This window comes from Ailuropoda melanoleuca, chromosome 3 (genome assembly GCF_002007445.2).
Source record: "Ailuropoda melanoleuca isolate Jingjing chromosome 3, ASM200744v2, whole genome shotgun sequence".
Taxonomy (NCBI): Eukaryota; Metazoa; Chordata; class Mammalia; order Carnivora; family Ursidae; genus Ailuropoda; species Ailuropoda melanoleuca.
Window position 1 is genome coordinate 130,125,930 of NC_048220.1, and position 16,951 is coordinate 130,142,880.

Consider the following 16,951-nt stretch of genomic DNA (forward strand, 5'->3'; position numbering starts at 1 on the left):
AGGCACTGAAAATAATATCTGTTCATCTGTTCGCTAAAGGACTGCAGTGTTATCGAGTCCTGGAATGGATGATACTGCAATGCCATGAGTTAGGAAGTTGCACACGTGCACACGTTCTAATTGAATGATGAATTTTTAAAAATCTGTGATTTCATCATGTATACGGGCCACAGAACATTGTTGATTGTGTCCCCACAATTCAAATCTACTTAGCAGATAGTTACTTAGCATAAAACTATGCAATGAAGAGATCCGTTTTGTTCCAAAGGCCATCTTTCTATTCACCTATTTGATTATGTTTTGATTAAATAACCCCCAAATTTGGAGTTGTCAAATAGGTCTAACAGGCTACTTCTCCTCTGGCTGATGCTGGCTTGCATGCTGAGATCAAGCTAACTGTGGGGAAGCCTGTCCAGCTGGAATCCACCTTACCTTCCTCTCTGTAGGACGCCTGCTTCGGGTCACCTGGCCTGTCTAGCACCTTGTCCGGTGGATTTGCTGGGCTGTCATGCAGTTTCTTAATTCTCAGCCACCATCCAATTCTCTTAGCACACTAACCCTGCCAGCTTTTGCATTTCCCCCCTGTCTATGCCTAGAAATTATTTGTCTCTTTTCACATCCTGGTGTGTGAATACAGGAAGTCCCCAATCTCCTGACTGAAAAGGAACTAAGTTGACTTGATAGCTTCAATTCACTAACTTGACAGAAGCTCTAAAGGAGTGGAGTNGTCTCTTTTCACATCCTGGTGTGTGAATACAGGAAGTCCCCAATCTCCTGACTGAAAAGGAACTAAGTTGACCTGATAGCTTCAATTCACTAACTTGACAGAAGCTCTAAAGGAGTGGAGTAAACTTAAGCTGCCCTAATATTGAAATAGCTGCTTAGCTTGGGAAAAAATAATTTGGAAGCCAGGCCTGTAAGCTTATATTCCTTCTCTTGCTGGGATTTGAAACCCTTGGTGCTTTCAACTATTTATGCGTTCATTAATGTAGGGGCAGAATCGAATAGCATCTAAGAGGATGAACTTTGGAGTCAGACCGCCCAGATTCAAACCTGCCTGCTGTGTGTTCATTTGTGAACCACAGATGTGTCATTTAAGTTCTCGTTCTCCCATTTCATTTGTGAAACGGGCATAATAATAGCACCTCCTTCACAGAGGTGCAAATGCACATGCATATGTGATATAAATTATTACTATCGTTATTAATAAAAACTAAAGGGTTTGGACAGCAGAGGGGATAAATGGCAAGGTTCATGCAAAGGTAATTATATAGTTCCTGTTAAGCTTGTGTATATCCTATTAAAAATCCTAATTTCAAGATGAACTCTCTTAGCAACTTTCAAATATATAACCCGATTGTTAGCTATAGTCACCATGCTGTACGTTACGTCTTCAGTGTGTAGTGAGAAGGCTTTGTAGTGTGTTGTTAATTACACATNTATATCCTATTAAAAATCCTAATTTCAAGATGAACTCTCTTAGCAACTTTCAAATATATAACCCGATTGTTAACTATAGTCACTATGCTGTACATTACGTCTTCAGTGTGTAGTGAGAAGGCTTTGTAGTGTGTTGTTAATTACACATGTTTCTACTACACTATGATATGCGAATTTCTAAAAAGCTTTGTATTCTGTAGAATTTATATTAAAACAGCAGGATTTGGGACGCCTGGGTGGCTCAGTCATTTAAGCATTTGCCTTTGGCTCAGGTCATGATCCAGGGTCCTGGGATCGAGCCCCAAGTGATGGAGTTCCCTGCTAAGTGGGGAGTCTGCTTCTTCCTCTGCTCCCACCTTGCTCATGCATGCATGCATTCTGTCTCTCAAATAAATAAAATCTTTTAAAAAAAGATGACAGCAGGATTCATGCGGAAAAAATAAGATGATGTGGAAATACCCCAAACTTGTGAAGTCACCCCTAGAAATCATCATCCTAATGGAAATATTAGCAACAAGAAACTACTAATAAGTAAATTTCCCTTTAAATATAATATCCTATTTTAAGGAGAAAGGAGAAAGTAGTTTGATGACAGGAATAGAAGTAAGATTAAACCTACTTAGAGAAAGAGAAAGGGGTGGGGCTGGACATAAAAGTGGGAGAACGCATCAAGCTAAGATAGACTGTGTGTCCAAACAGGGTCAAAGGAAAGACAGAATGTGAATGTGAAGGAAATGGGGATCATATTCCACACTGTCCTCCATGGCTGCGGTTAACTTCAGCCTTATTACAATATTTTGTGTGTGGCTGTCATTTTTGGTGATGTGTGGCTGTCATTTTTGGTGATGTGAATCATTAATGTGCTGAGGAATTAGCTTATGAAACAACATACTTTTCATGTTATAATCACGTTCTTCTCTACTTACCAATCATTTACAGCCAATCCCTTCGTGTTATAGACACACATTCTAGTGTAAGAGAAGGGGAATGATGTCCATAGATTAGAATTTCTGAAAGATTCTTCTAGTAGGGGATCAGATCTCTGAATTTGGACACCTTTGATGCCAAAGCAGAAAGGGTAGCTGGAATGAGACTGGTGGCAGTGATAATGAATATACCCAGATGTCCAATATCAAAAATCCCTAATATAAAACTAAAAAGACACTTGCTTAAAGACATAACCTGAGGTCTCTAAACTCTGCGTTTTGATACTTCATGTCCCCAGAAAAGTAGAGGAGAAAAATTTCGTGGAATAGGAAAGCAAAAGTACAACCTAATTACATATACTAGACTAGGTTTGGGAAGTTAAGAGTTCCTGCCATCCATCTTTTCTATTCATGTTTATCTCCCCAGCTATTCTGCATATACCTGGGCTGGGATTGCCATGAGTATGGGAAAAGCATGGAAGAAATGGAAAAGTTAATAAATTAGAACACTTTGGATGTTGGTGTAACTTGAGAACAATGAGAAAAATATGTGCACTCTACCTACACAGGCTTATGGAAAAGAGTGGCAAATATTCTCTGACCTCTTAAGTGTATTGGCACATGGGCATGATACATTCACGTAAGATATTTGATTTTGAATGTTAAGAATAATTATTTAAGTGGAAACCACAGTTTGTGATTTAAAATCTTGTTTAAATCAGTGCTGTCCAATAAAAAATAATGCAAACCCCAATGTGAGCTGCATATATAATTTTAATTTTCTAATTAATACATTAAAAAAGCAAAAAGAAACAGGTGAAGCTACTTTTTGTATTTATTCAACCTAATATATCCAAAATATTATCATGTCAACAAAAATGAATATAGAAATTGAAATATTCTACATTCTTCTCTTTTTTGGTATTAATTCTTTGAAATTTGGTATATAAGTTAAATCTCAAATTGCCAGAAGTCAATGAAATAGCCACATATGGCTAGTTGTTACCATATGGGGCAATATAGGTCTAAGTTAACTTGCTATGAACATTATTTTGCCAGAATGAAAAGCTGCAATTAAATATATGCCTACTTCTGTTTTTGTCGGTATGTAATAGTCTCATCCCTTCACACAATAGAAAAAATATCATATCCTGTTTTCTTTCTTTTTTGGGGAGTATTCTTATAGAATGCTTTCAAAGTATAACTTTTGGATATTTCCCATCTCATATCTTATTTCGAGCATGATTCTCACATTAAATGTTTAAATTTGAATATTTGTGAGGAACGCATTATAATTTTTGTTATGTTGTATATGGCTGAATGAACATTGAACTGCATCGTGGCTGACACATTGACAAGATGCCATGTTTCATAGGTGTTTAATTAAACATATATTGATTTTAATTTAGTTCTCTTGTTTTGGAAGCATTATATATAATTTCTGGCCTCCAACATTTTTGGCTCTTAAAAAATTCCAATTTTAGGCTCTAGGCATTGAGCCCTGAGTGCCACACGCCCAAACCATGCTGGCTCGAGCCACATGCTTCCATGCCTGCTCACAGAGTATAGGTCGTTCTGTTCCTTTAGTTCTCAGTGCAATTGTCACCTAAACCTGGCCTTTGCTAACTTAAGTTTTGCCCTCAAGATACTCTGTTTGTGCTTTTTTTTTTTCTTCACAGCATTGGTAAATTTGGTTTGCTTTATGTATTTGTTACTTATTTATTTTATTTTTTAAAAGATTTTATTTATTTATTTATTTGATGGAGAGACAGATTGAGAGAAAGAGAGAGGGCACAAGCAGGGGGAAGGGGCAGAGGGAGAAGGAGAAACTGACTCTCCACTGAGCAAGGAGCCAGACCTGGGACTTGATCCCAGGACCCTGGGATTATGAACTGAGCTGAAGGCAGATGCTTAATTGACTGAGCCACCCAGGTGCCCCCTGTACTTGTTTTTTAAATTTGTTTTCTGTTTCTGATTTAAGAGAGTCAAGGATTGTGTATATTTTCTTATCTACTGCATAGTAAAGAATTTTGTAGACACTCAATAAACCTTAGAAAAGTGACGGAAAAAAAAAAGAATTGCTTGTTGTAAGAAAGAGTTCAAAGCTCACTTTACCTAAATGCAGAATAGAGGTTGTCAGTCTGGCAGGGATCCAAGGTTGCCCCAAGCTGCATATCTTAGACAAAATAATTCCCATGTATCCAGGCTAAAGAAGCAATTCTTTTTAAGTTAAAGCTTATAAAGCATTATAAAACCATCTGACATTTTATTGGTCATTTATATTTCAGTAATTTCATTGACTTACATTTAGTAACTTATCTTGTTCTTTCCTGGATGGACTGATTCTTTCTATTTTCTAATTTTCGGGATTTTTGTTTGTTTAAAATTTTTTTCTTATTCTCTAAATGTGTGATTCTCAATCTTGGCCTATTTTGCTTCTTCCAGGAGCTATTTGGCAATGTCTGGAGAAATTTTTGATTGTCACAGTTGGGAGTAGGGAAGGATGCGACTGTCACTTACTGAACAGAGGAAAGAAATGTGCCTAAAAGTCAAATGCACAAAATAGCTCCCCAGTAACAACTACTCAACCCCAAATGTCAAAGGGCAACCCTGTGAAACCCTCCTCTAACCTAGTTCATGTTAAAACTAGCGATCTGAGTTTTATCCTTAAAATGATATATTAAGTTGAAAAAAATTGCTTCTGTTTATGAAACACCTTTTGCTTCACTGTAACTAAAACTTTTTTCGAGTCTGTAGAAAACGTAGTTTATCCAAGTTTGCAGGGTGCATAGCAGTGACCATTTAGCAATAAGTCTTTTCCAGGCTTTCCTCGTTATTTCTTTAAATGTTGGCAGACACAATGAGAGTTTTGATGACTATCCTCCTGTAATTCTGTCAATTTAATGTATCTTTGTTAATCTGTTTTATAGGTCCCTTTAGATGGAATGTAATACAGCAGAAGCCTTTCCATCAAAAGGATTCATGCCAGCACTATCATTTCTGCAATAAAGCAGGAAGTTAAGTGGTGGAGGCCACAGACACCTCAAACCTGGATTCCACAATTCTACATTAAGTGCTGGAGTTTTTATTCCTCTCCTGTAGGAAAGCCTTTGCCAATGCTTACAAGGAACTGTTTATCCCTGCTTCTCTGGGTCCTGTTTGATGGAGGTCTCCTAACACCCCTTCAACCACAGCCACAACAGACTTTAGCCACAGAACCGACAGAAAATGTTATCCACCTGCCAGGCCGGCGATCACATTTCCAACGAGTTAAACGTGGCTGGGTATGGAATCAGTTTTTTGTACTGGAGGAATACATGGGCTCCGAGCCTCAGTATGTGGGAAAGGTAATGGCGTTTCTTTTGACAACCACTTGATAGCAAGGGGGCTTATGCATTGTGTATTGTCTATGGATGTTTTGCACAGGAGTTGAACAAACCAGTGACTAGAACACTGGAATTGAAATCCAAGAGACCTGGTTTCTCTTCCTGACTCAGTGGCCCGGGTAAGCTTTGGAACATCATTTAATCGCTCTTTGCCTCAATTCTCCCTGGTTATTTTAATGAAATTGATATATATTTTGTTCCTATTTTTTTTTAATTTTAACATTCTTTTCTAAAGACTAAAAGTTAAAATATTAAGTGTCATTAAAAGTGTTATAACCCATTATTGCTCACAGACATTCTGGTAATGTTTACCAAGAAGAGAAATAGAAAAAAATCCCCGGGCATAAATATTCTAAACTGTTGTTGATATCCTTGAATGACCAGGATGCCTCCCTTCCCCTGCCCTTAAAAACATGACATACCATTTGAAATGTGGTTTTGAAGTATTTGATGGGTTTGCTTATACTTTATAAATTATTTATTTATTGTTTGTTTTGCAAGCTATTTATGAAGCTATTTATGACCAAAGTAATAAGTGTTGTAACCCAAATACATACACCTCGATCTTCAACAGCATGTCATTTTTAAATCTTATTGTAGATTCATAGAATTTTTTTTTCCACAAAATAATTGATGGTGACTCTTCTTTTCAGCACATTTATGCTTTACTGCTATTTTCCTTACATAAAATTTTTGGTCCATGTCTAGCATGGATGTAATTTATCATTGCCACCAATTTTCTTTTCCAGAAAAATGAATATTTTATTTTGTTAGTTGACTGTCTTTTAATCTTCTAAAAGATTTTGCCATGGTTTTAATAAAAACATATAGGCTTGAAAACAAAGCAAGACATATATGCTTGAAGAGAGATTAGAGTAAATAAAAGACAGAACAGGAAAACCATAGTAGGAGGAATGCTAGGAAGCTGATCTAGCAGATTGTATCTATTGCACATTAATGTCCTCAGAGCTTCCTGCAAGCCTAAACTGATGAGAAATATGATGAGTCTTATGATTCCAATGGTAGGTCAAAGGAAGCTAATCCATTCAAGATTTAAATTATTTGCACTACATCTTTAGAATTTACCTTTCAGAAATGTATTTAAAGAATATTCAATAATACAGTGGAAAAGGTCTTCAAATAGAAAATTTGTTGAAAATGAACACATAGCCAGGGTTTCCCTGAGGTATATGGGGCCCCAGGCAAATATTTTCCATGGGATATCTATCTCTATATAAAATTTGAGTCATGCCAAGTCAGTCTTTGAGTACCATTCTGGCAGTCCAATTTTTAGTGATTTTATAAACAATACACAATGTCATTAGCACAGGCAATCTCCTAGACAGACTTCCTACTAGGAATCATGGCCTTGTCATGTGGCCCTGGGACAACTCCATAGGTGCTAGTCCTGGAGTTCCACAGGCTATCTGATAAGCCCAAAATTAAGTAGAAAGTCAGAGAGTGCCTTCGAGGGGAGAAATGGACACTAAAGCCCAAACAGTTCCAGTCCAGCCCATGGCACCCCACCCAAATGACATTGCTGCCCACAAAGAAACCTGGAAAAAAGAAGGGTCTCAGAAAATTTTGAGGAAAATACTCCAAAACATGGAAGTTACTATACATTGCTTTTGCTTATATGATTCCTCTATATGATTGTGAAATATAATAATCTTTATGGTGACATAATTTCATGTTCTGATGCACTTGTTTCTTACAAGTTAATGTAATATAGGGATCAAGTTTTGAAATCGAAGGCAAATGGATGGGTAGCATAGCTCTAAAACTCTGCCTCATAGGTATTAATATTCTCATCTCTGCTTATGATGGAAACTAGACGTCACATTGAGGTTCCTGGCAAGTGTGTAGTGAGAAAGTATTCTCTCTGGTTTTGAATGAAGCAGATTCATAGCCTTTAGTTGCCTGAATCTGAAGTGAGAAGATTGTTTGTTGAAAAATTAATGAAACTGACTTTTATTCTGTCTTAGATAGAGTAGCATTTCACTTAGGAATTGCATATCCAAATTTTGTTTGATACTCTGGAATCATACCTTTGTAATTGCTACTATAGAATAGAATTCATCCAATTCATCTCAAAGACGAATTAGTATTTCTATGTAGATTTTAAAGGAGTAGATCTAAGATCTATTATTAAATGAATACATTATTTTCCGTTACACATTAGTAACGTGTGATGAGAACCTCTGACTTTCCCACAATGCATGTTCCTAATGCAAATGAAACAACAGTAGCCATGGTTTCCTTTCCACATGGAAACTAATTGAAGTTTAATTAAGTTTGCCTGGATGAGTCTAGATGTGGGAATAGTAATATGATAACACTGGGACCACTTCAAACCATTCTAAGCATGTGTGTAAACATATATAAATATATGCATGTTTCTGCCCTTTTTAGAAAGGCACTGAGACAGTTCACAGAAAAATAAAATATTATAAATAATATAGAATTCAAGATTAAGGAAGAAGGAAAATGCAAAAGTGCCAAGCATAGCGGTCATAGTGAATTAGTAAAATACATAGTGGGTTAGTAAAATAAAACTGAACTACTATAATTGAGCTTCAAATTTAATTTTATGTCTTTTTTACAGCACCAGCATCTATGGGAAACATTAATTTGTATAGTTCCTTTTACTGAAAGCTCCACTTATTGAGAAGAAAAATCTATGTGCCTAGCTTCAAATCTAAAAGAATTTATACATGTGTAAATGTATAGTCAGGATCCTGAACGGCTTAGTGGATGNCAGGATCCTTAACGGCTTAGCTTCAACAATTGTTATATTTAAAAGGAGCAGATGTTAATGTGGACATTCTTTCAAGAAAGACCACACTGTGGCATTGCTTATAATGAATATTACTTTACTTTATATACAAAGAAATCATAATGGTGCCCAGAGGTAAAGCCAATAATTCCCTCAGATAGACATTTTGGATTTACTATAATACCTGGGTAAGTGGAAGATGCATAGTAACACAGAAATTAATTTGATTGGCAAAAATTTTAATTGAGATGCTATCAATTGCTCAAAGTTCCCACCAAAACCAAAACCAAAACAAAACAAAAATCCTCATGTTATTAAAGACACACACCTACACACAAAATGTACACAACACATACTCACAGAGTAAGCTGGATGCTTGCACCAACATATGTAACTGGTTGCCTGTGTCTGTGTAGTACTATATTATATCATGGCCTCAAAGCTATGTATCAAGAAAATGCTGCCCAATTATACTCAAAGAATAATTTAGGAAATTGAGTTGTCATTTCAGATGATCTTTGTTAGCAGTAATTCTTAAGTTTAAATTCTTTTAAATGGCAAAAAGATTAAAAATTAAAATATAAACCCTAATTCTGCAGGCATCTGTTCATTCAACATATTTTTTTATTGAGAATGCATTACAATTTGAGAATGTGTCAAGCCTGGTAGGGATCAATCTAATTATGAAGGTCCCTAGATTATAATTATAATCGGTAAGCTTTCCTTAGTGCTTACTTTGGGCACTGTTTTAATTGCTTTGCATTCATAAAATTATGTAATCCTCAGAACTGCACTATGAAGAAGATTTCTAGTAGCCTTGTTTCACATATCAGAAAACCGAAACACAGAGGAGTCAGGTAACTGTCCCAGGGCTCAACAGGCAGTAAATGCTGAAACTAGGGTTTTAAGTTAGGAATTTCAGCCCCATTGCACCAGAAAATACCACAGTTCGTTATCTTATAAGGATGTTAAGAGCTAATAATAATTTCAGTACTCTGTTGAAAGTACTGTAATGGAGATCCTTTAGGGTTTTTGGAGACAAAGGCAAGTACTATGACTATGTCCAGAAGATGGAGGAGTTTAAGAAAGCCTTCACGGGTGAGGGAGCACCTGAGATGCGTCTTGAAGGATGACTCCATTTTTTCAGAAGAGAGAGTCTGAGGGAAAGTTTTATAAGCACTGAGGCTTGAAAATTCAAAATGAGGCATAGATAACCATATTTCAATATAGTCAGAGAACGTGAAGCCAACTGTTTAGGGTAGGTAAATACAGAAAGTATTAGTGGTGAGGCTCAATTCTGATACCAAGATCAGTATTATTTTATTTATTTATTTATTTATTTATTTATTTATTTATTTATTTAATTATAAATTGAGATATAGTTGACATACAACATTATATTAGTTCTAGATGTACAACATACTGATTCAATATTTGTATACTTTGCAAGATGATCACCACAAGTCTAGTTAACATCTGTCACCATACATCATTATAATTTTTTTTTATTGTAGTTAGGACTTTTAAGATTTACTCTCTTAGAAGTGCCTGGGTGGCTCAGTTGGTTAAGTGTGTGACTCTTGGTTTCGGCTCGGGTCATGATCTCAGGATCCTGGGATCGAGCCCCTCATTGGGCTCTGCACTTAGTGCAGAATCTGCTGGAGATTGTCTCTCTCTTTTTTCCCTCTCCCTCTGCTCCTCCCCATGCTCACTGTCTTTCCCTCTAAAATAAAAAGATAAAATCTTAAAAAAAAAAAAAGATTTGCTCTCTTAGCAACTTTCAAATATTCAATAGAATATTAACTATAGCCCCATGTTGTATATTACAGTTTTATTTGTTCTTAAAGGCGTCATGATCCACAAAGATGTCTTGGTTGAGTATTCACATGGACAGAGTTGCAGTTGTAGAATGAGCACGGGCAGTGTCATTTGAAAGACTCATTGGAGGTAAGGGGACAGACATGGAGACAGGGAGAACATATAGGAGAAGGTTGCAATAGGTTTTCTAGGAAGTAATGAAGAGAATGTGATGTTAGAGTTAAAAATTTGAAAGGTGGACATATTATAAAATATTTCAAGATCTGTCAGTCTTAGGAATATAAAGGATGAGATAAAATATTAGTGGATAGTTGCATGTAGAGAATGAAAGAGTGGAAGAAGTAAAATAAGTGATTCAGATTCCTGACTTTGTTTTCCTAGTATCTAGTGTAGGTCTGGGACTAGAGTAAGAAACAAAAGGCTCACTGTTAGACATTATATATCCATAGTTACTTCTTTTATTTTTTTAAGATTTATTTATTTGAAAGACAGAGAGAGAGAGATTAGGGGGAGGGGCAGAAAGAGAGGGAGAGAGAAGACTCCCCGCTGAGCACAAGCCCAATGCAGGGCTCACTCCCAGGCCCTGCAGTCATGACCTGAGCCAAAATCAAGAGCCGGCCACTTAACCAACTAAGCCACCCTGGCAGCCCTTCTTAGATGTACTCCAGGTGGAGTAGCTCATAGATATTTNATTTTTTTAAGATTTATTTATTTGAAAGACAGAGAGAGAGAGATTAGGGGGAGGGGCAGAAAGAGAGGGAGAGAGAAGACTCCCCGCTGAGCACAAGCCCAATGCAGGGCTCACTCCCAGGCCCTGCAGTCATGACCTGAGCCAAAATCAAGAGCCGGCCACTTAACCAACTAAGCCACCCTGGCAGCCCTTCTTAGATGTACTCCAGGTGGAGTAGCTCATAGATATTTAGATATGTTAAACTAGAGTTCACAAAAGAAGCCTATGGTAGTGATACAGATATAGGAGTAAATGGTATACAGGTGGTAGTCAAAATCACACAAATGGGTAACACACTCCAGGAAAAACTGCAGAGAAGGTATGTGCCCTGACTTTTAACTGAAAAGCAAGTGAGGAATTGGGTAGATCTATTTAATAAGAAGCAAAACAAATATTAAATAGTGCAATGGAAAATAAACTGAAAGTTTTGGGAGTAAGAAATGAAATTCATAGTTCAAATTAAATAATGACTGAAAAAGCCTCTTCTGTTTTTTTTTCAGTGAGCCAGAAAGATGACCTTTGTCAAAATGGTTTAAATGCTTTTCTTTAGACCTTAAAGATAGAAGAAAGGAATAGGTGCAGCCAATAGATTTCAAAAGTATAGTTGAAAGAGATTGATCTATGAATTATGTATATGCCTGGTTTGATCTGATTGGCATCCTATTTGTTAGGGTTCTCCAGATAAACAAAAGGAACAGGATATGTTTATGTATGTGTATATATGGAAAGACAGAGAGAGAATTTTATTTTAAGGAATTGCTCCCCCATGATTGTGGAGATTCAAGTCCCAAATCTGCAGAGTAGGCCTGCGAGCTGGTGATTTAGGAAAGAGTTTCAGATATAAGTAAAGGCAATGGTAATAGAATTTCTTTTCTTTTTTTGTAATTATATGTAGAATTTGGTTTTGAATTAGTAAAATAAAGAAGAATAAGAAAAAAGAAAGCATGATAGTTCATTAACATAGATCTAATAACATTGCAAAAATAATTTGTCTATACAGAATTTCTTCTAAACTAATGCAATATTTANAGAATAAGAAAAAAGAAAGCATGATAGTTCATTAACATAGATCTAATAACATTGCAAAAATAATTTGTCTATCCAGAATTTCTTCTAAACTAATGCAATATTTAAAAAAAAATAACCTGTCACAATACTAGGATGATATTTTGATTCACATATAGAACCCTGCACCCGATAAAAATGTAAATTATGTCCATAAAGTTATACTAACACATTTAAAAGATGTTTTCTTGGCTCAACATTTTATCTCTCTGTCTATCTATTATCTATCTGGCTCATGAGCAAGTCATGTAGTTGTTTTGAGTTTGTTTTTTTTGTTTTTTGTCATGTAGCTTTTTGAGAAGCCAATTTTCATGGTGCAATTTACTCCTAAAATTTGAGCTTTGATATCAGAGTAATTCTTGTTCATTTGAGAGTCAATGTTCATAATATCAGCCCAATCTTTATACAAAACTGAATGCTTCCTCTTGACTCCTGCCTCACTTCCATACCTGAGAACCTTGCAGTGTATTCAAGTACTCTAAATCAAGATCTTTTTTCTAATCCATTCTGCTGTCAAATGGCTTAACCTTGATGCTAATCAAAGCATCATTAGCTACCTGCTGTTTCTGTAGCAAAAAACCAGAAGGAGCCATTCTCACTTTTTTAAAAAGCCTTTTTAGATAAACCGATATTTTATTGCACACCTTGGTTCTTAAACATATCTCTAGTTTTACAGTTTTCCTCAAAAAAAAATAATAAAGCTGTGTTTGAAACAGTCATCTTGGATATGATTAAGTAGCAATACATTTAAAAGGAAAATTGACATGGAATCTGAACAAATAAGTAATACAATATACTAAAATTCTTAGCAAACAGGTAATGCCCGTTGTATGTCAGTTCTTCTCTCTCCTTTACAATTTATTTCTTGCTTCTAGTATACTAGTTGTTCGTAATAGCTGCGCTATAATGGTTTAATGTGTTTACTTTAATTGAATTGGCAGGACCTTGAATGAAATTCAACTACCTTTAAATCAATATATGAATCCCTAAAAACAGCAGTTCAGAAATAGCATGGGCAGCGTGAAGATTTGAGACTCACTTTTATTGTTTTTTCTCCTTTTTTCTTTCTTCTCCTCCACCCCTCATCCTGCTGCTGTCTTTCCACCTTCCCTCTAATTATCTTTCCATCCTTCTGTTTCTTCTCACCATTTCTCTGTATTATATGGGGATGTTGCCTGATATAGTTACTTAAAATCTAAGATAAAGAGTTGGGAGACTTTGATTCTAATTCCAGGTCTTTTAATAATGATCCATATAAAACTACCTAAGCACATGTGTGTCCATTCATATGACTGGTAATATAGTGTGACATCACATACCCAGATTATATTCTCATCAGAAAGATCTTAAATGCATTTGTCACAAACTTCACAATACAGTTCATTGTGTGTGCATGTGTATATATGCATGCATATGTTTAGACATTTTTTTCTATAAAATATTAGTTGAATTCTTTGGGAAACATTGCTCTCTATGGCTAACATTGATGAACCCCTACAACTGGCATATTGTATCAGGTGATGGGACCTAGGACCCAATGGAATGATTGGAGAAGTACCTGGAAAGGCTACCCGTATGAACAGATAACAGAAAAATAGAGACTACAGAGTGACCTGAATAATAAAGATTTCGAATTTAATGTTCTCCTCGTCTAACAACATTGACTTTGTGAATATATGTCACAGTTATGGCACTCAAACGTACACTTGAAATATAAATGGATTATTTTGGTACACTTTTAATGTAATATATATTTATGTGAGAATCATTCCTCTTTCTTAACTCTGAAAAAGGAGAAACCACCGTCATAAAAAGTACTATCTATCTATCTATCTATCATCTATTTCGTTTTTCATGAGGCACCACGTAGTTCATTTCTACTGACATTTAGTCGATATAAATAACGTATGAAATTACTATGATAAAAGCATATCTTTTCTACTCTGAATTTCCCACAGAGATTGCATAAAGGAGATTTGCTATAGAGCTTATATCAGTGTAACACTTTAGACTTTTAATGCATACTTCCACTCATTAAAGCATGCTGTTTCTTCTTATTGTTGTTTTTTGTCAACCATCAAGAACTGTTAGTCTTGGGATGCCTCGGTGGCTCATTCTGTTAAGTATCTTCCTTCGGCTCAGGTCTTGATCCCAGGGTCCTGGGATCGAATCCCACATGGGGCTCCTTGCTCAGCGGGGAGCCTGCTTCTCCCTCTGTCTGCTGTTCCCCCTGCTTGTGCTCTCTCTCTCTCTCTCTCTGACAAATAAATAAATAAAATAAAATAAAAAAAAAAGAACGGTTAGTCTCCCACAGTTTCATGGATGTTAGAAAACTTGAGATGACTGGGTCAGAGAAAAGAGACGTTATTGCTCCCAGCACAGCAAGCAGCATGAGCATCTGCATAAGTGACTCGGTTCCCGTTGCCCCATGTACCATTTGGGCAAAAGAGACCCAGATGGATGCCAGCACATTCAGCGGTTTGCATTTATAGAGAGGAAACCTGATAATGCCCACCCTTTGTTTGGGAGGGAGACGTTACTTATGTTTCACTAGGTAGTAAGCATGTCTGTCCTTTGCTTTGGAAGAAGACACTATCTCAACTTTTCAAAGTTATGTGCTATATATACATTCTTGAAAATATAGTCTTGAAAAAAAGGACATTTAGTGCTTTCTGTGCAAGACCTGCAGGGTTGTGAGAAATGAGGAATTGTCTGCCAGTGCTTACAGTGTGTTGCCTTACTAAACTGACACCATGTAACGTGGTAACATAGTAAAGTTAGAAACAATTCAAAATACTTCAGCAAGCTAACTGAATTGCTTTGCCAGTAGTCAAAAGATGGCTCCTTCTCTTTCTCCCTCTCTTTTCTCAAGCCACTTAAAAAAAAAAAAAATCCTCTCAGAGCATGTATTCTCTTTCATTCTGAAACCGGTCTTAGAATTATAAATATAAAGGAGGGTGGAACTCAAGTTTAGTTTGGGCTCATAGTGATGTTAATCTCACAAATTAACTGTCTTCTCAGTGAGTATAACTTTTGCAGTATACCTACATATTTTTCTTATCTAGATGATAGGAGATAACTTATTTTTCAGCTGTTGGTATAAATAATTGTTTGGGAGATAGCCTCATAATTATACTGATAGTCTCAATCCTTGATTAAAATGTCTGAATGACTTTTCCATCACAAACAATGATTTATTGTGATAAAAAGTAGAGAGTTATATAGAATTCAATTTCTCATTAATTGACAAAGTATTCAGTGCTACTGAATTTTGAAATGACCAGAGATTTATAGGATGTTATGGTATTTTAGGCCATTTATTATAAAGAATTTCAGATTGTAATTCACAATGTTGTTTTCAAAGTGCTGGGCATTAAAAGAGGACAGAGGTATTTTCCCATGATATAGAAAAAGCTCTAAGTACAACTTTCTGTTGAGTAGACTTAGACACTAAACAAGGAATTCGTAGTATGGAAAGATGGAATTATGGTTGTATTGACCATGTCAGCTACTGTTTTAACTTTTGAGGCCATCCCCAAAGGACCAGTATTGTGGGTTTAAAAAGCAAAATCAATCAATTAATGAATAATAATAATAATAAATTAATATACAAGGAAAAGTGCACTTTGAAAATAAAGTCAGATAATAAGAAATGATTCAAAACCAACCCTCCAGTAATTTTTTGCTTTGATTAAAATATTTTGAGCATCAAATAGGGAAATATTTAAAATATTTTTATTATCTACTACATGATTATGATCAGAAAAAAGTCTTTTTTTTAAAATTTCTATGCCCAACATGGGGCTCAAACTCACAACCCAGAGATCAAGAGTCTCATGTTCCACAGACTGTGAGCCAGGCAGGCCCCCCAGAACATTTTTCCTTTGTTTCGCAACTGTCCACAAATTAGAACACTGAATGTTTTTCTTAAAGCTACAGTTGCCTTCATGTAGTGCCACTGCATTCCCCTACCTGGAAACACACAGGGTGCCTTTGCAAGCTTTCAGGTGTCCGGCATCATAATTTTATGTAAATTTTTAAATTGTGCAATTCATGGAAGAAATCTAGATTTTATATTAGAATGTCTAAATTTTGAATTCAAAGTTTGGAAGTATTAGTTATGACATATACATTTATCAATATGTGCAAACATGCACTAATTAATTTGTCAAGAATATTTCTAATGTTTGCCACCACTGATTAGATTGTTCTGTAACATACAATCTTTGATTAAGTATCAAACTTCAGTTATTAGATGGGGCATTGAATATATTTAAGAAATAATTATCCAGTTTTTATTATTCAATCCATTTTGAAGTATAGTCTTATTTGCATTTCCAAGGTGTTGCCTTTATTAATGACTATGAATACATACTACTAAGTGAAATTTTTTGGATCAAACGATGATCAAGAGTAGCTATTAAATTAATAATTCAGTAACTGAGTAGGGAGATATTCCAATTCAAGTAAGTAAAATAATTGCTTACAGAAAAATAATTATGTATGCTCTCAATACACGATGCTTCCTGGGTGAGAATTTTGAAAAAGATATAGATAAATGGATAAAAGCTAGGATTGTGAGAATTTTAGGATGAGTAAAATGTGAACTAGGGCAGAGTGAATATTGTCAGAGTAAAAATTATAGGTTTCAGGATGCTCCCCTTAAGTACCAGGTTTCAAAAATCCATACCTACAAAATCTGATGATTCTTACTTGCTATTTTGAGATTATAAGAAAACAAGTCTCCATATACCAATTGACTGGGATGGCCAGTCCTTTCCATGTGACTTGCACTTGTCATGAGTCCGTA

General features: G+C 35.7%; 1 protein-coding gene across 5 annotated transcripts in view; it reads left to right on the forward strand.

Annotated features, from left to right (window-relative positions):
- Positions 1-16,951, forward strand: part of LOC100471557 (cadherin-12) — a 1,012,668-nt gene that overhangs the window by 740,901 nt on the left and 254,816 nt on the right. For 4 of the 5 annotated variants that reach the window (XM_034657064.1, XM_034657066.1, XM_034657065.1 and 1 more), the window contains one exon: positions 5,297-5,713. In XM_034657064.1, the coding sequence (XP_034512955.1) occupies positions 5,483-5,713 (231 nt within the window). In that variant the 5' untranslated portion in view covers positions 5,297-5,482. Of the gene's footprint in view, positions 1-5,296; positions 5,714-16,951 lie in introns of those variants that run through there. The other variant, XM_034657067.1, reaches the window with a different exon arrangement.